At 43.5% G+C, this 20893-nt stretch overlaps 1 protein-coding gene across 2 annotated transcripts in view; it reads left to right on the plus strand.

Moving 5' to 3' along the window:
• ADAMTS8 (ADAM metallopeptidase with thrombospondin type 1 motif 8) overlaps nucleotides 1–20670 on the plus strand; it is a 64946-nt gene extending 44276 nt beyond the window's left edge. Inside the window, exons 6-10 of one of the 2 annotated variants that reach the window (XR_005743896.1) lie at nucleotides 3–186; nucleotides 877–1049; nucleotides 10026–10201; nucleotides 18104–20043; nucleotides 20556–20670. Coding sequence is in view for 1 of the 2 variants with exons in the window: in XM_040326225.1 (XP_040182159.1) it covers nucleotides 3–186; nucleotides 877–1049; nucleotides 10026–10201; nucleotides 18104–18839 (1269 nt within the window). In the remaining variant the exon portion in view is untranslated. Of the gene's footprint in view, nucleotides 1–2; nucleotides 187–876; nucleotides 1050–10025; nucleotides 10202–18103; nucleotides 20045–20555 lie in introns of those variants that run through there. The other variant, XM_040326225.1, reaches the window with a different exon arrangement.
• The last annotated feature ends 223 nt before the right edge of the window (nucleotides 20671–20893 follow it).

The raw sequence follows: 20893 nt of genomic DNA on the forward strand, positions 1-20893 counted from the left end.
AGGTTCCTGTGGATGGAAATTGGGGAACTTGGGGTTCCTGGGGCGAATGCTCACGGAGCTGTGAAGGAGGTGTACGTTTTTCCTATCGAGAATGTAACAATCCAGAACCTGAGAATGGTGGCAAGTACTGCCAAGGCCAGAGAGCCATCTATGAATCATGCAACACCCAGGAGTGCCCCTTGCAGGGTAGGTATATTCCCATTGACCAGCTTTATCCTGACTAAATACCCAGAACTAAATCCTAAACTAATATTTTTTTATCCTATCATAGACTGTACATAGATGGTGTGTGGTAGTTTTTTTTTATTCCTCGACAGTTACCTTTTTGACTGTAGAAGTCCTCTTCTAGTCTCTGTGCCCACACAGTACCTGCAGATGCATCTCCAATTATGTAAAAATCCCACTATGCCATGAGCTCCTTGTGGACCCCAAGCTGTTTTGGAACACTGGTATCAGCTTGTAGTCCCCAGAGAGTGCACATCCTAACATCCCTCCTGTTTAGGGAGCTGTTCAGGGTGTTGTCATCGCTAGGACCAGAAGTCTGAAAACTGACAGGATCACCAGATAAAAAAAAAGTAAGAAACTTTTAAAATGAAGAGGCAATAGTTATGTGGCTGGAACAAGGTTTGTTACTATCTTATTTATTTTAGTTATACTCTTGTTTGGTATAGAATAGAAGTAACGTGTAGGCAACCCGGGATCAGCTTGGCTTTCCAAGCATTTGGAGTGTCCCATCTAAGATCACAAGGTACAGAGTGTATGGTACAAAGTGATTTCACATTCCTGGCAGACACATTCACATTCCCCTCTTCCAGCACATACCTGCATGGGCTCTGGCCTCTCCTCACCTGTGTTACGTTGTGTTGTGTTTTGCAGAGAAGAGTTTCCGGGAGGTGCAGTGTGAGAAGTACAATATCTATAACTACACAGACAGACAAGGAAACTTCATTGAGTGGATTCCTAAGTACTCAGGAGTCTCCCCCCGGGACCGATGCAAGCTCATGTGCAGGGCACGTGGGGGCAGCGAATTCAACGTTTTCCAACCTAAGGTGAGATTTTGTGAACTGCACTAAAAGGTGGGCCTGTTCTTTTCTCTGACTTACAAGCTACTAATAACTGAATGATTACATGTTTCAAACCCATCATCACCTTTTTATTTCCCTCTTTTCCCTGATACCTGGCTTACAAACATGGTCATCTGTCCACAAATGATATTTGGAGAGTTAAAGTGTATCAAAAGGCAAAAACGTTTTTTTAGTATTGAAAGGAGTAAGGACCGTCTAGAACCTCTGTAAGATTTTTATTGGCGTCTTTATCCCTGCTGGGGAGATTTGTTCTCTCAACCAGTGTTACCAGGATTGAAAGTGATGGACATATTTAATGACACGGTTGTCACCAGAACAGGAATAAAAGAGAAGTCTTCCAATGCGGACATCTGTTCTGGTGATAACTATCTAGAAGACTTCCCTCAGATTGGAAAGATTTCCTCTTACTTCCTGTTGTGTCTACAGGACAGGAAGTGAAGGAAAATGTCCCCAATGACACAGATACTTTAAAGTCCAGTTCTAGCCTAAGGGGTCCTTAGGCTAAGGGTTTCTATCTTTCTTTCTTTTTTTTTGTATTGGATAAAGTAGGGAGGGATAGGGTCATCAATAGGGAGGTGGGTAAAGCCCTGAATAAGGAATGAATAGGGCCCTTGTAAGAGTTTCATACTGTTGCCATTAGGTATATTTGCTTTTGCTTCCCTCGCTCAAAACTAAACGAAATTAAGTGATTGTAAATCTGTCCAATTGTGACAGACAAAGTAACAGAAACATTTTCCCTATAGTAAAGTGGTTAAGGGTTGAAACCACTTTCAGGTTTTTATTTTTGTGTGCACCTCTCTGTCTTTGTGACAAGATTATACTAAGACCCCTTTCACACTGAGGAGTTTTCAGGCGGTACAGCGCTAAAAATAGCGCTGCTATACCGCCTGAAAAACTCCTTCACTGCCTACTCAACGTGAAAGCCCGAGGGCTTTCACACTGAGGCGATGCGCTGGCGGGAGAGAAAAAAATCTCCTGTCAGCAGCATCTTTGGAGCGGTGAGAGGAGCGGCGTGTATACCGCTCCTTCCCATTTAAAACAATGGGAAACCGCGGCAATACCGCCTGCAATGCGCCTCTGCAGAGGAGCATTGCGGGCGGTATTAACCCTTTATCGGCCGCTAGCGGGGGTTAATACCGCACTGCTAGCAGCCGATTCCCGCGGCAATCCCGGCGGTATAGCGCCGCTATTTTTAGGGCCGCTATACCGCCACCGCGGCTCCCGCTCCAATGTGAAAGGGGCCTTAGGGTTTTTGTCTAGATTAGACCAAAAAAAGGGAGGCTATTATCTGCAATCTGCATCTTTTATCAAACTAATCCCTAGTGATCCTGCCATAAAGGTCCTTGTACAGGCACTTCCAGTTAGGTGGTGACAACTGTCTCTCAACTGTGCTCTTGTGTTGTCTCCCTACTGTCACATATGAGCTTGCAATGGAGACATCAAGTGGCCATTTCAACAGGCATGCTGTCATTATCAGGAGCCATCACAGGGCAATGATGTGCAGTCAACGCTGGAGCGAGAGTTTCTGAAAGAGGATGGAGGAGATCAGCAGCACTGAAATAAGAAAAAAGGTAAACACAAAAATATTAAGGCTGGGTACACATTTCTATGCTGCAAGAACGCACACATTACCACAATGTGCGAAAACACAAGTGTTGCACATTAGGGTGCTGCAGTGTCCTTTATTGTTAATGATGCCCCGATGCACCTCTCCAAAAGATGTGCGTTGTAACAAACTCCAATGCATAGTAATGCACTACTGTGATTTGTGGTGCACTACATAAAAAAAAAAAAACGATTTTTGGTGCTTTTTGATGCTTTAACCACTTAAGCCCCGGACCAATATGCTGCTAAATGCCCAAAGGTGTTTTTACGATTCGGCACTGCGTCGCTTTAACAGACAATTGTGCGCTCGTGCGACGTGGCTCCCAAACAAAATTGGCGTCCTTTTTTCCCCACAAATAGAGCTTTCTTTTGGTGGTATTTGATCACCTCTGCGGTTTTTATTTTTTGCGCTATAAACAAAAATAGAGCGACAATTTTGAAAACAAATGCAATATTTTTTACTTTTTTCTGTAATAAATATCCCGCAAAAACATATATAAAAAAATATTTTTCCTCAGTTTAGGCCGATACGTATTCTTCTACCTATTTTTGGTAAAAAAAAAATCGCAATAAGCGTTTATCGATTGGTTTGCACAAAATTTATAGCGTTTGCAAAATAGGGGATAGTTTTATTTTTTTATTTTTTTTACTACTAATGGCGGCGATCAGCGATTTTTTTTCGTGACTGCGACATTATGGCGGACACTTCGGACAATTTTGACACATTTTTGGGACCATTGTCATTTTCACAGCAAAAAATGCATTTAAATTGCATTCTTTATTGTGAAAATGACAGTTGCAGTTTGGGAGTTAACCACAAGGGGGCGCTGTAGGAGTTAGGGTACACCTAATGTGTGTTTACAACTGTAGGGGGGTGTGGCTGTAGGACTGACGTCATCGATCGAGTCTCCCTATAAAAAGGATCACTCGATTGATGCAGCCGCCACAGTGAAGCACGCGGAAACCGTGTTTACATACGGCTCTCCCCGTTCTTCAGCTCCGGGGAGCAATCGCGCCGTCGTCCCGGATCGCTCCCTGCGGGAATCCGACCGCCGCATGTAGCGGGGGGGGGGGGGGTCCGATCGGACCCCCGACCCGCGGAAAGGCAAGGACGTACCTGTACGCCCATTTGCCTGTACGTGCCATTCTGTGGACGTACATATACATGCGGCGGTCGGGAAGTGGTTAAGCAGCCCATTCAAATGAATAGGCTGCTCTAACACAATTGGGTTGATTTATTAAAGACAAATAGACTGTGCACTTTGCAAGTGCAGTTTCTCTAGAGCTTAGTAAAGGAGGGGAAAGTCTGTTGCCTTCCATTATCCAATTATTTTATTATTCCTTTCATGTGATTGGGTATTCTTTGCAAAGTAAAGCTTCATCTCATTTACTAAGCTCTGGTGCAACTACACTTGCAAAGTGCACAGTCTATTTGCCTTTAGTAAATCAACCCAAGTCCCGTTAAAGTGCAAAACAACTCACATCAACGCACTTGTGTTAATGCACCCAGCCCAAGGGTCTGTTCACACTTGTCAGTTTCCAGAAGAATTTTGCAGCATGAAAAAAGTAGTTCTTTCCTGTTCACTGCAGTTTAGTGTGCAGAGTAAAGAAAATTGAGTACTGTCCGTGATACTTTTTTTATTTGCACTAACATACAATTTTTCAGGACAAGCTTTCGGGGTGTTACCCCTTCTTCAAGGTCCAAGCAGTACTGATTCACAATTTTTTGGCAGAATGTTAAAACAAAACAAAAAAAAGGAAAAAAAATCTCAGAGGGAAAGGAAAAAAAACAAACACATACAAATCAATGGTAATAAAGATAACATCAGAGTTAGTGAGATAAGACAGAGGGAGAGCTAAAGACTTGAGGGGGGGGGGTTGTTAGTCACAGAGGGGGGTCATAAAACTGTAGTATAATGGGTAAGGAAACCAATATCTAAATTTAGGCCATTAGTTTTTGTGTCAAAAAGAATTATCATTCTTAGTTCAAACGTTTTCCTTTCCTGGATAGTTCTGAAATTCCCTTTAAGAACTAAAACATTAAGGTCTTCTATAATGTGGTCAGGTTGTGAGAAGTGATGTCCCACAGGTGTGCAGAAACTGGCCTAAATTTAGATATTGGTTTCCTTACCCATTATACTACAGTTTTATGACCCCCCTCTGTGACTAACAACCCCCCCCCCCCCTCAAGTCTTTAGCTCTCCCTCTGTCTTATCTCACTAACTCTGATGTTATCTTTATTACCATTGATTTGTATGTGTTTGTTTTTTTTCCTTTCCCTCTGAGATTTTTTTTCCTTTTTTTTTGTTTTGTTTTAACATTCTGCCAAAAAATTGTGAATCAGTACTGCTTGGACCTTGAAGAAGGGGTAACACCCCGAAAGCTTGTCCTGAAAAATTGTATGTTAGTGCAAATAAAAAAAGTATCACGGACAGTACTCAATTTTCTTTATCACAATTGCACTAATACGGCTACAATCACGTCAGAGTAAAGAGATAATTAATAGTGTTTGTTTTTTAACTTCACAAGTGGGACTTTGGACTTTGGAAAGTGGTTTGATACAGAAAAATAGAACTTTGTATTTCTGGCTGAGTACCATTTTTAAAATATTACCTTACAGAAAATGATTTTAAAATTAATTAAATGCAAAATTCAGACCCCATGCAGGTGTAGTATGGTGGCTACAAAACAGACAGAGCTCAGCAATTATCTACCCTAACATCTGGAAAACATTTACACAGCTCTCACATTAAAACTCTGCTGAATGTCAAGCTTAGAATGTCTTATTCAGTTATCCAGATTACTGCACATAGCAGTCTATTACATCAGCCTAGATGTGTGTCTGTGTTGGGAAAAGCTCACTATACAGACTGTTGGAATCGTCCCAACCTGAATGTAACTGCAAGTTATTAAATGCATATAGGTTAGACAGTGTTAAAGCCAAAACTTTTTTTTATATATATATATATATATTTAGGGCCAGATTCAGAGAAGAAGTACGCCGGAGTATCTGCTGATACTCCGGCGTACTTTCAAATTTGCCGCGTCGTATCTTAATTTGTGATTCACAAACAAGATACAACGGCATTTGGCTAAGATCCGACAGGCTTACAGCTTCGTACGCCTTCGGATCTTAGGCTGCAATACTTCGGCCGCCGCTGGGTGGAGTTTGCGTCGTTTTCCAGCGACGGGTATGCAAATTAGCTTTTACGCGATCCGCGAAGCTACTAGCGTGCGTTACGTTGTCGCAAGTTGTTTTTTCCCATCGCAAAGTTAAGGCTGCTTTTTCATGCCTTAACTTTACACCAGCCATGTTAAAGTATGGGCGTCGTTCCCGCGTCGAATTTAAATTTAATTTTTTTCGGCGTAAGTACGTTACGCACGTCGCCATTCACAAACACGTTGGGGCGCCGTAATTTCGCGCAAAGCACGTCGGGAAATTTACTAACGGAGCATGCGCAAAACGTTCGCGCGGGAGCGCGCCTAATTTAAATGGTACACGCCCCATTTGAATTAGGCGGGCTTGCGCGGGACGGCTTTACGTTACACCGCCGCAAGTTTACAGGTAAGTGCTTTGTGAATCAGGCACTTACGCTGAAAACTTGCGGCGGTGTAACGTAAAGACGATACGTTACGCCGCCGCGATTCTATCTGAATCTGGCCCATAATTTGGATGGAGAAAGGAAGGGTTATAACCTGTATTAGTATTTAATTTTTTTTGCCATCTGTGTCCTATTGAGGAGATTTCTTCTTACTTCCTGGAACAATAGACAGAATAGGAAGTGTGACCAAATCCCTCCAACGTGAGGGAAGTACCTGGTTGCACCAGGGTCACCAGAACTAGTGTTGCCATTTGAAAATTTCCTCTTTATTCCTTTTATGATGTCAACCAAAAATGTGGGATTTTCTTTCACTTTCAATGATAATGGTAAACAGGACAAATAGAGAGGGTGAATCTCCCTAAGGGGGCACCGACAGCAATAAAAACCTGACAGGTACTATATTTCCTTTCCACTCTCTGCGAAAATAAAAGAAAATAGTAAAAAGTAAATATTTAACCACTTAAGGACCCCTTCACGCCGATTTACGTCGGCAGAAGGGCACGGCTGGGCACAGGCATGTACGTCGCTGCCGGCGCGCTCGCGACCTAGTCCGGAGCTCCATGACCGCGCCCGCGGGACCCGATCACCGCCGGTGTCCTGCGATTGGGTCACAGTAGCTGAAGAACGGGGAGAGGTGAGTGTAAACAAACCTTCCTTGTTCTTCTCTGTGGCTTGTCACTGATCGTCTGTTCCCTGTCATAGGGAACGACGATCAGTGACGTCACACGTCAAGCCACGCCCCCTACAGTAAGAAACACACAAAAGGAACACACTTAACCCCTTTGGCGCTCTCTAGTGGTTAACCCCTTCACTGCCATTGTCATTTTCACAGTAATCAGTGCATTTTTAAAGCACTTTTCGCTGTGAAAATGACAATGGTCCCAAAAATGTGTCAAAAGTGTCCGATGTGTCTGCCATAATGTCGCAGTCATGAAAAAAATCGCTGATCACCGCCATTACTAGTAAAAAAAATAATTATTAATAAAAATGCTATAAAACTATCCCCTATTTTGTAGACGCTATAACTTTTGCGCAAACCAATCAATAGACGCTTATTGCGATTTTTTACCAAAAATATGTAGAAGAATATTGCAAAATGAAGGAAAAACTTTCTGGACAGCCGCACTTTTGGAGTTCGGCTGTCCAGAAAGTTTTTCCTTCATTTTGCATCAATCCATGCATTGCCAGCACCCATGGCTTTGGATCAGGTGAGGAGACTTTCTGATTAGTATCCTAGAGCGGTGATTTCTCTTTTTTATGTAGAAGAATATGTATCGGCCTAAACTGAAGAAAAAAAATGTTTTTCTATATATTTTTTGGGGATATTTATTATAGAAAAAGGTAAAACATTTTTTTTAAATTGTCGCTCTATTTTTGTTTATAGCGCAAAAAATAAAAACCGCAGAGGTGATCAAATACCACCAAAATTAAGCTCTATTTGTGGGACACCAATTTTTTTTGGAAGCCATGTCGCACGACCGCGCAATTGTCAGTTGAAGCGACGCAGTGCCGAATCGCAAAAAGGGGCCAGGTCCTTTACCTGCATAATGGTCCGGGTCTTAAGTGGTTAAATGATCCATTCACCTGTAATTAGAGTGGAACGTGTAACATGTTCCAGCAGCTGCAGACTATCCCCTGTTTCCTGATGGTGACAACAGTGTGCCATGTCTGAGTAATGTGTATTGTATCAGCATAGGTGTGCGCAGCCTATGCATTAGGATGAGCACCCCAAAGCTCAAACACACACTACCGATCACTCACGATCTTCATTCAGAAAGGGAAGGGGCCAGTAAATTACATACTTTACCGACCCCTTCCCCTACTCATTCTAAAACATCCCCACAGCAACAGCCAGTGGTAGAGCAGAGGAGGGAAGCCAGAAGAGTTGTAGAGAGAAGGGTAGGAGCTAGGGCAGTAGGGGGAATTTGTGCTGCACAGGGTGATTAGGGTGTGCCTGGGCACACCCTATACGCACACCTATGTCCATCAGGCACATTTATTCTCAATTGGAAGCCTGTGGGGAAGGGTGACAGCGCAGGAGCATGATTGGGAGACAGGGACAAATGTTGTGATCCTATAACAGGAAGTGCCTGAGCAAGGACCTTCATGGCAAGACCACCTGGTGCACTGAAAAAAGTAATGTAGTGATTTCAGAAAAAAATAAAAAATCAGCTCACATCAGCAATGGATTTTGACTTGTCCATGTGTTAGGGCCGCGGTGGAGCAGCCAATGTGCTAACAATCCAATGTTAGTACAGCTATCACCCCGATGTTCTATTGCATTCTGACAGGGGGATGAGCCATTGGCTGAGAGCGCTAATCGGAAGCCAGTTGGCAGACCTTTTTTGGTCACGCTTCTTCAACAGAAGCTGGCTGAATGTCCGGCTTCTGTCGGACTGGCAGCAGTACACACAGGCCGAATGTGGCCGGTATCTATTGAACCAGACAATGCTGTCCGACATTCAGCCTGTGTGTGCGCGGGGCTTTACACTCTGTAGAGCTCAGTGTGCAGAGCTCTGAGAGCGGATTGAATGGAAGATACACACCCTTCTTCACACAGCACACAGGAACAGAGCTGAGGCTGTCAATCAGCTGGAGATTCCTCCTTGTCACCTTTTTTCCCTTGGTGTCAGGGAAAATTGTTAGGCCTCGTACACACGACCGAGTTTCTCGGCAAAAACCAGCAAGAAACTTGCTGGGAGATATTTTTTTGTCGAGGAAACTGGTCGTGTGTACATTTTCGTCTAGGAAACTGTCGAGAAACTCGACGAGCCAAAAATAGAGCAAGTTCTCGATTTCCTCAATGGGAATGGAGAAATTTGCCTTGTCGAGTTCCTCGACAGCCTAACAAGGAACTCGTCGAGTACCTCGGTCGTGTGTACGAGGCTTTAGAAGTGATTCATGCTGATAGCACAGGAATGAAGCATCAGACAGAAACTACACTTAAACTACACTTACACTACACACGATCTGACCTTTGTCCGACCAAATTCACATTGGAATTCCGACGGAATTCCATCAGAGGAAAAGAGAACATGCTCTCTATGTAATCTCTGATGGAATTCATCGGAATTTCCGATGGGGCATACACACGATCAAAATTTCCAATGGAAAAAGTCCGTCTGACTTTTTCCATCGGAAATTCCGATCGTGTGTACGAGGCCTTAGTCCTCTTAATAGAGACATTCTATAGAGCAGTGGTCTCCAAACTGCGGCCCGAGGGCCAGATGTGGCCCTTTGCTAGCCTTTATCCGGCCCTTAGGGCACTATTCCTCCCACTGACACCAACAAGGGGGCACTATTTTTTCCACTTATACCAATGATGGGATACTATTCCTCCTACTAATAGGGGCACTACTTCTCCTTCTACTAACCACCAACCTTTAAGGCCATATTTATTCTCACCGATGCTGGGCCCATGACATTTTCTGCCCCCCACTGGCCACAATCCGGCCCTCCTAAAGTCTAAAGGACAATAAACTGGCCCTTGGTTTGAAAAGTTTGGAGACCCCTGCTATAGAGCATATGCTTTGTTCATATTTCATGTCGGAGGTTTACGACTACTTTAATTCTTCTTTACACAGCAAGCTGTAGAAGACTAAAAAGCTAAGCCAGAGCTTCATTTTGTCCTGCCAGGAACGCTATCTGTACACAGCGTACACTACAGATGAAATATACACAGACTGCTCATCTGCCTGCTTATTAGCTTCATGTCCATCTCTTTCTCTGCTAGGTGATAGATGGCACCCTGTGTGGTCCAGAAAGCCTATCGGTCTGCGTACAGGGTCAATGCATTAAAGCCGGGTGTGATCATGTATTGCATTCCTCAAAGAAGCTGGACAAATGTGCAGTGTGTGGAGGGGATGGATCGAGCTGCAGGAAAATATCTGGATCGCTCAACAAGTCCAAGTAAGAACTTTTGGGTGGGGTCTGCATGCAGGGTCAGGATTTACTTTGAATTCACACAAAATAGAAACATAGTCATTTTTGACATGCTAAAACACAGATATTCTCCAGCCGTATCAATTACTGAATCTGATTTATTAACAGGACAAGTGCGAGGACGTATATTGTATTCTGGTAGCTGAATTACATTATAAACTGTAATGATAGCATTCAGAACAGGAATTCTTTTTTTTTTTTTTTTTACAAGCCTATATCTTTCTCTACATTTACATTTACAGAGCAAGCAGTCCAACAGTTACATTGGTACGACGTCGCACAGAATGGTGGGTGTAGCTGAACTGCAGTATCAGTGGAAAGGTCCTATAGGGGGGTATGGCTAAATAATGCCTGAACCCACTTGCTGTACATATGCCACAGTTGTTGTACCCACACAATCTAATGTCATTATTGTGCTACAAGCAAGAGTCTAATGCCGCGTACACACGATCGGAATTTCCGACAAGAAAACCGTGGATTTTTTTCCTGACGGAATGTTGGCTCAAACTCGTGTTGCATACACACGGTCACACAATTGTGGTCGGAAATTCCGACCGTCAAAAACGCGGTGACCTACAACACTACAACGAGCCGAGAAAAATTATTCAATGATTCCGAGCATGCGTAGGATTTTTGTGCGTTGGAATTGCATACAGACGATCGGAATTTCTAACACAAACTTTTCCCGTCTGAAAATTTGAGAACCAGCTCTCAAATTTTTGCTGTCAGAAATTCCGACAGAAAATTTCCGACCAAAAGCTTACATCATGAACTCCTAAATTCCGATCATGTGTACGCGGCATAACAGACATGTACGACTCTCAGCACAATGCTGGAGGTACCGGTACTGAGTATAAGTGCGCTCCAGCTGGAAAAAAAGCCTTGCTTACAAGTCTTGTTCTCCACCTACACCGTAGGTGTAAAGGCTGATAAGTCAAGTACTTACACAGCTTGCATTCAAACTTGTATTACCGTTTACCGTTGGGGTCCCCCAAGGTTCTGTCTTTGGACCTCTGCTATTCTTGATCTACACATCCACCTTGGGTCAGCTGATGAGCTATGCAAGAGGCTGATAATCCAAGTACTTACACAGCTTGTATTCAAACTTGTATTACTGTTTACCGTTGGGGTCCCCCAAGGTTCTGTCTTTGGACCCCTGCTATTCTTGATCTACACATCCTCCCTGGGTCAGCTGATGAGCTTTGCAAGAGGCTGATAAGCCAAGGACTTACACAGCTTGCATTCAAACTTGTATTACCGTTTACTGTTGGGGTCCCCCCTGTCCTTTGACCTCTGCTATTCTCGATCTACACGTCCTCCCTGGGTCAGCTTCCACTACCATTTATATGCTGATGACACCCAAATCTATCTCTCTACCCCTCAACTAACCCCAACAGTCTCCTCACGCATCACTGTTTTACTAACAGACATATCAGCCTGGATGTTACACCACTTCCTCAAACTGAATCTATCTAAAACCAAGCTCTTAATATTTCCTCCCCCACGTGCCCCTTCCCCTGACTTCTCTGTCAAGATCAATGGCACAACTACCAATCCTTTCCCACATGCCAGGGTGCTAGGGGTAACCCTGGACTATGAACTGTCCTTTCAGGTCCACATCCAATCCCTGTCCAAATCATGCCGCCTTAGCCTCCGCAACATTTCCAGAATACGCCCCTTTTTAACCAATGACACCACCAAGCTTCTAATTCACTCCTTGGTTATCTCTTGACTTTTGTAACTCTCTCCTCATTGGATTACCTTTACATAGGATACCCTCCCTTAAGTCCATAATGAATGCTACTGCAGGACTCAGCCACCTTGCCAACCGTTCAGTGTCCTCCCCCCCCCCCCTCTCTGCCAATCCCTCCACTGACTTCCACTCACCCAACGAATAAAATTCAAAGTACTTACAATAATTTACAAAGCCAGCCATAACTCTGCCCCCAGCTACATCACTAACCTAGTTTCAAAATACCAACCAAGCCGCTCTTTTCAGTCCTCCCAAGACCTCCTGCTCTCTAGCTCCCTTGTCACCTCTTTCCATGCTCGCCTCCAGGATTTCTCCAGAGCTTCTTCTATTCTTTGAAACTCCCTACCCCAATCTGTCCGCATGTCCCTTAATCTATCCATCTTTAGACGATCCCTCCCAAGACCTCCTGCTCTCTAGCTCCCTTGTCACCTCCTTCCATGCTCGCCTCCAAGATTTCTCCAGAGCTTCTTCTATTCTTTCGAAACTCCCTACCCCAATCTGTCCGCCTGTCCCCTAATCTATTCATCTTTAGATGATCCCTGAAAACCCTTCTTTTTAAAGATGCCTATCCTGCTTCAAATTAATTACTTACTCCATTAGCTCACCCCCCTATTGTGCTATTACCGTTTGTATCAATTGACCCACCCTCTTAGATTGTAAGCTTTAACGAGCAGGGCCCTCTGTTTCCTCTTGTACCAAATTGTACTGTAATGTCTGCCTTCATTTTGTTAAGCGCTGCACAAACTGTTGGCGCGATAATAATCCTGTATAATAATACAATTAAAATATATATATATATTTAATAATATATTACTGATTGCAAAGCTTCATTCATTTATGTCTTTAATATCTTCCTGGGGGTTTAAAGGTCGTGTGACATTGTTTCTATAGCCGGTACATAGATTCTTCCATCAATTTTAACATCTGTGTGGCAAATGAAATTATAAAGGTGAACACTGCTTGTTTTTGCATCAAGTCACCACATGTTTAAAGGGGAGAGGAAAGTGCCTAAGGATCACATGACAACTATTCAGATACACATATCATGTTTACAGTGTCAGGTTTTTAATTATAGTTGTATTCCAGATACAGAAACTTGAACTAAAATATTTTCCTCAATAGGCACAAAATATATAAATACCCTCTATGTTCGCCAGATTCCTTTGCAAACCCAATTATTACCTTGTAAAAGAAGCAGTGAAATCATTACTGTGCTGTACATAGTCTGTGCAGCGAGCAAAACTGTGGAGGAGCCCAAAAGGTCCACCCACTACTGACTGCCTGCTGATAACTACAGGATGGGGCAGAGATAAGACCAGCAATCCCACACACGGAGAGAGAACAACAATGACTGGCTTTTTTTAATGGAAGCTCCTGCACAAGGGAAAACTTCCAGGCTGGATTACTGCACAGATCGGAAAGACATACACAAAAGGTGCCATGATTAAAGTAGGAATACATACATTTCTAGGTAATATTTGCTTATCCTAGTGTTGCACCCTCTAGTGTGTGCTAGGTGTTAGTGTAGATTGTTAGTGTAGGTACATTTATTTTAGCTCAGGGCTAAGTCTGAGCTGTGAATCTGGGTCAGGGTTTAGTGGCTCAGGGCCGATTGTCTCATCCTAGCAGCCTCTCTGGTGCCTCTCCCTGTTTTTTTGAGCATTGGAGAATGTTCTGGACATAGTGGGTGGAGTCTAGGAGGATCTGCTTGGAATATTTATGAGGACCTCAACCAATCCCCAATAAAGGGCTGTCAGGGGGCAGGCCACCTCATAAATAGGCATGAGTCATGCCAGCGGGGGCAGATCGGTGGAGGATGGAGTTCTAAGGAGGCTGTTGGTGGCCCTTGAGGGTGCCCCCTAGTATGGTGGTGGGGGGACTCAGGCCAGAGCTTTGGGGCTGGAAGGATCTTACCAAAAACACAGGGAAGAAGCCCTTCCTGGAGGCATGGGAGAAAGAAGAGAGGACAGCAGGAACAGGTCAGCACTACCGGGAGATCTCCTTAGGCCGCGTACACATGGCCGAGAAACTCGACGGGCAAAACACACAAGTTCCTTGTGAAGCAGCCAAGGATCTCGGCAAGCCAAATTTTCCCATTGCCGTCAAGGAAATAGAGAACATGTTCTCTTTTTGGCCCAACGAGATCCTCAGCGGTTTCCTCGTTGAAAAGTGTACACGCGACCGGTTTCCTCTGCAAAAAAAAAAAAAACAGCAGGCTTCTTGCTGGTTTTTACCGAGAAACTCAGCCGTGTGTACGAGGCCTTAGAGTCAGCAGAGTGGGCTAGTGAGTGTCAGTCTGGAAGGGCTGTGGGGAGATGTTGGCCTGGAGGACACTTCTTTTTTCTACACACACAAGGGGCCTCAGCCTGCCTGTAATGGGCCAATGCTTAAAATCTGACTGTGAGCCTGTCAGATCTTCTCAGTGATCCAACTAAGTTCTGCAAGCAAGTGAGTGCTGGAGGAAGAGGTGGAACTGTATATAGAGACTGTATATAGGAACCGTTGCCCTGAAGTTCATTGTTAAAGTCAATGGGCATCCCATAACCTCCCATCCCTATCCAAGTTATTACCCTTAATAATTAACAAATAGGAAGGGGGCAAATTCACTGTGCACTACAAGTGCAAAGTGCACTTGAAATTGCACTGAAAGTGCTCTTGGAAGTGTAGTGGCTGTAAATCTAAGGGGTAGATCTAAAAAGAGGGGAATCCAATCCAATCATGTGCAAGCTAAAATGCTGTTTTTTATTATCCTTGCATGTCCCCGTTGGATCTACAGCGATTGAACTTCCAAGTGCACTTTGCACTTGCAGTTTGCACTTGTAATACAAAGTGGATTGCCTTTAGTAAATAACCCCAAAAAGTCATGGACTGTTCTCTGACTCTGGAGTGCTTGCGAAGATTCGGTGTGCCTTGCTGTCTAGGGTGGGTGATCCCATTTCATCTGCGGCCCTTAAGGGGCTGCGCTACACTGGAATTCAGCACACCAGTCACTGTCTGTCGTTGACCACTGTATATCTTCTGAATATCAGACATACAGCTGAATGCTTCCATCTTGTCTCAGATCTTTTTCTCATTGTTGTGGGGCTCCTGTACAGTCATTTTTGCCATCATCTCAAAAATGATTCTGGAGAGAAATATCTTCTGAACTTTGCTTAAGAGGAGTTATTTGTAACTTGTACATCCATTCTAATTTCCACTAGCCACTTAATTTATCCTTCATAGCAATTTAGAATTATGTTAGATATTTTAGTGAATTAGAGAATTAAATAAATTGCTGTTTTTTGTGTTCCACACACAACAACTCAGGCTAGGTGCACAAGGGTGCCCTGGGATTTTAAGGACCTTAGCAACACTCTGCGTGGTGGTACACGAGGAGGTACATTTTGTAAAGTGACAAGTTCTAATATGCTGGAGGCATTCTGTGTTCCTGAATATGGAATTGTCCATTTTTCATTAGCCTGCTAACTTCTGGTCCAACAGAATGACCAGTTCTACAAAAGCCTGCATAAACCTGCTATATACTCACTGATATAATATGTAGACTTAATGACCAAGAAAGATATCGATGCACTCACATCTGCAAGCCATTTCCTTCTCTTGGTTTCACTTAAATTGAGAGCAGAATGTAGGAGCAGGGTTCAGACGATGCATATAACATATTATGAGTTAAAGCTGCGTCTTTACCCAGTATAAGCCTCATTAGATGCAAGTATGATACTTCTAGAAGAGCATAACATCTCATCTGCAGCTTTTCCAAGAAAGCCCAGCCCCCCACCCAGACTTGAATTACTGACATTAGCAGAGTTGGGGTGCTCAGTGTTAATCCAGTTATATATATTTACTAGGGCTGTTACTGATCAAAATGTTTCTGTTCGATTAATCTATTTTTTTTTAATCGATTAATCAACTAATTTCGATTAATTATAACGCACATACAGATCCAACTACTTTTAGCTGATCTCCTTGCAGGCTGATTCCCAGTGCAGCTACCAACAACTGGAAAAATAAATAGCAGGATACAAATAAACACACAAAGGCAGCGCTCGATGGGAATAGCATTAAAACTTTTATAGTCTTCAAGTAGGTAACCAAATAAATATTGCACTGGAGATAAAATCGATGCAGCTACATAAACTGTAAAAATGGTGCGAGTAATACCAAACGGGAGCAAAAGCATGTAACTAAGTATGATACTGGTATAAAAATGTGTACAACGATACCACTGCTGAATCCAGATGAAGAGAGGTTAACATCAGTCCGTCGGCATGTAGATGTCCCGTGAAGGGAACTATCGCAACTCCCAGTGGATGCCTGTAAAATCCCAGGTTGATAGAGGGAAGTGTAACAGCCCTTGCGTGTAGCAGATAGTAAGGTCCCGCCGGCATGCAGATATGAAGGCACAGCAAAAGAGCCCTTCAGATGGACACGGCAAGCCCCGCCGGTGTCCGTGACGTTGCAGGATCTCCGACGGAACTCCCTGAAGGTCCAGAAGCCAGCGGAGAGGTGAGTACCAATCAAGATAATTTTAATTGATCAAAAAGATTTTGATCGATCAAAAAAATTAAAGATTAATCGATTAATTAAAAGTTAATTTGCACAGCCCTAATATTTACCAATAAATGTTTAATCATAGATTTTATCAGTCCCAAAAAATCTTAAGCTTAAGAATTGATAATTAAACACAAAAAAAAATATTTGGCGACATGTGATTGGATTTTCTGCCTCTACAAATTATAATTTAATTGAACATTACTATTTTACATTCTATCATTAAAAATTATTGCTTATTGAATGATGGTATTAAGCATGTGGTCAGTGTAAAGATACCCTATTTCACGAAATACTCAGGTTTCCCAGTGCCTGTGCTGCCTAACTCTGCTCTGATCACTAGAACTGTACTGGGGTAAGGGGATCTTTACTAGTGGGGGGGAGTCTTAACTAGGGGGATTTTGGCTTGAGGAGAAAGGTAATATATGTTATACTCTCTCTACTGATTTGTGTGTTATGCATTACAGACCCCGACCCCTGCATTATGTGCATGATACACTCCTGCCCCTGTTAGACTTTGCTTGTGGCACAGTAGTTAAAGAATATGGGGTAGATTCACGTAGAATGGCGCAACTTTGTGCGGGCGTAACGTATCCTATTTACGTTACGCCTCCGCAACTTTTACAGGCAAGTGTCGTATTCTCAAAAAAAAATAAGCCCACCTAATTCAAATTGTGAAGAGGTGGGCGTGTGTTATGTAAATCAGGCTTGACCCGACGTGATTGACGTTTTTCCCGAACGGTGCATGCGCCGTCCGTGGAATTTCCCAGTGTGCATTGCTCCAAAGTACGCCGCAAGGACGTCATTGGTTTCGACGTGAACGTAAATGACGTCCAGCCCCATTCACGGACGACTTACGCAAACAATGTAACTTTTTCAAATTTCGACGTGGGAACGACGGCCATACTTAACATTGGTACGCCGCACTTACGCCACCATATAGCAGGGGTAACTATACGCCGGGAAAAGCCTAACGTAAACGGCGTAACTGTACTGCGTCGGCCGGGCGTACATTCGTGAATTCACGTATCTAGCCGATTTACATATTTCTAGGCGTAAATCAGCGTACACGCCCCTAGCAGCCAGCGTAAATATGCAGTTACGATCCGACGGTGTAAGAGACTTACGCCTGTCGGATCTAATAGATATCTATGCGTAACTGATTCTAAGAATCAGGCGCATAGATACGACCAGCCGGACTCAGAGATACGATGGCGTATCTGGAGATACGCCGTCATATCTCCACTGAGAATCTGGCCCTATGTTTCTGGGTACCAGAACAGTGCCATATGTTACCATGTACACAGCAAGTGTTTAATGCCCCTCCTATTGATAGCTTAATTTTGCCATACCCATAATTTTCGGAATGCAACCTACCGTTATTATTTTTCCCAAAGCTCCAAAGATTGAACCACCCCACAGAAAACAAATAATCCTGGTATTGTGGGTTAAAAATTGCAACAGGGTCACTTTAAGGCTGTTATACAAGCAGTAAATAGCACTGTGATAGGCGTACACAGAGACCATTGTCTGGAATGTATTAATAAATACTTTTTGTCTTGACCCAGGTATGGATATTCAGATGTTGTCACCATTCCAGCGGGAGCCACAAATATTGATGTGAAGCAGCGCAGTCACCGTGGCATTGTATATGATGGGATCTACCTGGCAATCAAGAGAGCTGATGGGAGCTATCTTCTGAATGGGGAGTTAATAGTTTCCTCAATTGAACAGGATGTCCATTTAAGAGGAACAGTTTTATTATACAGTGGATCCAACACCACCCTAGAGAGGCTTCAGAGCTTCCATCCTCTCCCTGAGCCTCTGACAATACAAATCCTTCGAGTAGCTAGTGAGAACGTCCCACCCAAAATCAGATATACATTTTTTGTGCCTAAGAACTTGCCGTATGGACGACAAAAAGCCAAGGATAAGGTATCTCATCACTCACTCAGGCCTCTACTAACTGCTCAGTGGTTTTTGGGAGACTGGTCTGCATGCTCCAAGAGTTGTGGTTCTGGGTGGAAGAGAAGAACAGTGGAATGTCGAAACATGGATGGAGGGGCCTCAGATCAATGTCCACAAGAGCTCAGACCTGAGGACATTCGGGCTTGTGGGGACTTACCCTGCCCCATGTGGAGAGCAAACGGCTGGTCACATTGCTCTCAAAGCTGTGGGGAAGGAATGAGGACACAGAGGATATCATGTGTGGACTATACAGGAAAAGAGACAGAAGATGATAAATGTGACCCAAAGAAACTTCCTGCAGCGTCTGTGACTCCTTGTAAGCTGGAGGAATGCTGAGGACCTTTCAGGGTGGATAAAATCCTGGCAGCTACAAACATTAGCCCCATTGCTGCTGGTAGAGATGGATGACTTGGATCAATCGGGATAAAAGACTTTGATGTGTGATCTAAAGCTGTGCTCTTCGTGAAACTGTAATACAGGGTCTGCCAGCAGCAATGAAAGCAACTGTGCACTATATGACAAGAGCGGATATTGCTCTGCCTTAAAAAGACTAACTACAGAACGGAGACACGTTTTGTGTTTCAGGATAGAAATCTACCTCACTAGAGAATATGTAACCTTTTGTATCAGCTCCATGTTCTATGTCTTTCAGCGACTTTTCCAGGAAAGCTCAGAAGAGTTAGCTATTGCTCTTCATGTACTTTCTTCTGAAAGAAGGTCATACTTTGTGTTGCAGCATGTTGAAATCATGTTGCATAATTATTTCAGTGTACTTTTCCTCCAGGCTAGTGCCATAGAAGGGAAATGTGTTTGTAAACTTGCTGTTTCACCATGCACCATGAACTTTCATATAAGCATTTATTTATCCCAAACATGTTGGGCATTGTTTGAGTTATGGAATAGTACCAGAATCTATGTAAATGCTGTTTGCTGGTTATACACATACACTTTATGGCCAAACGTATATGGATGCCCCCTCCAAATAGGTTCAGGGTACATTTTGCACAATTTTGTGCTTTTAGCCTCGTGACAACAGATTTGGAAGGCATTTCACCTTGTGACAACAGTTTGGAGGAAAGCATGTTTCTGTTCCAACATAACTGTGCCCCCACGCACAAAGCCAGCTCCATAAAGACATGGATTCACTAGTTTGGTGTGAAGGAACTTGAGTGACCTGCACAGAGCCTGATCTCAACCCTACTGGACAGCTTTGGAATGAACTAGAATGCTGATTGTGAGCCAAGTCTTTACATCCAACATCAGTACCTGACTTCACAAATGCACTTTTTGATGAATGGGCACGATTTCCTCCATACACAACAAAAAATCTAAAATCGATCTTCTCAGAAGACTGGAGAATGTTATATCTGCAAAGGGGGAATCTCCTTATACATGTCCATGATTTTGGAAAGTGATGCCCAACAAGCTAATTTACAGTGGATGTTATGGGCGGGGGAAAATTTACCTTTGGCCATAAAGTGTATTTCTGGGCAAACCTAAATAATGCCTATAAACAGACTGCAGCAACAACAGCATTAAAGTGGAGGTTCACCCGTACATGACCCTTTTTCCCCTTAGATTCCTGCTCGTTTTGTCTAGGGTAATCAGCTAGTTGTTTTAAAATATGAGCTGTACTTACCGTTTTCGAGATGCATCTTCTCCGCCGCTTCCGGGTATGGGCTGCGGGACTGGGCGTTCCTATTTTGATTGACAATCTTCCGAGAGGCTTCCGACGGTCGCATCCATCGCGTCACGATTTTCCGAAAGAAGCCGAACGTTGGTGCGCAGGCGCAGTATAGAGCCGCAACGACGTTCGGCTTCTTTCGGCTACTAGTGACGCGATGGATGTGACCGTCGGAAGCCTCTCGGAAGACTGTCAATCAAGAAGGAACGCCCGCTCCCGAAGACCCATACCCGGAAGCGACGGAGAAGATGCATCTCGAAAACGGTAAGTACAGCTCATATTTTAAAACAACTAGCCGATTCCCCTAGACAAAACGAGCATCCATCTAAGGGGAAAAATTGTTTTATGGGTGAACTCCCGCTTTAAAGAAAACATCCGTGTAACACATAAAGTTTGGCAGTAAAATGCTTATGCTGTACAGGATGCTCTGCCACTTGCTAACATCAAAAGTTCTACTAAATGTGCCAATGTCATTTTATTTAATCAACAAATCCTGAATCTTTTGCTTCTCGCATTGCTTCTGGTAACATTGCAGTCTCCTTATTTCGGTGCTGTACAGCTTTTCTCTGATGCCCCATAATGTATGTGTCTTCAGTGAGTAAAAAGAGAGGATGGTGCTGGAATCAGGGACCATACTATATTGTTACCAGCACAGTTCAAAGGATATGGATATCAGAAAATATAGAACCATAGCACAAAGAAGTTG

The sequence above is a fragment of the Rana temporaria genome, chromosome 10 (assembly GCF_905171775.1).
Source record: "Rana temporaria chromosome 10, aRanTem1.1, whole genome shotgun sequence".
In the NCBI taxonomy this organism is placed as follows: Eukaryota; Metazoa; Chordata; class Amphibia; order Anura; family Ranidae; genus Rana; species Rana temporaria.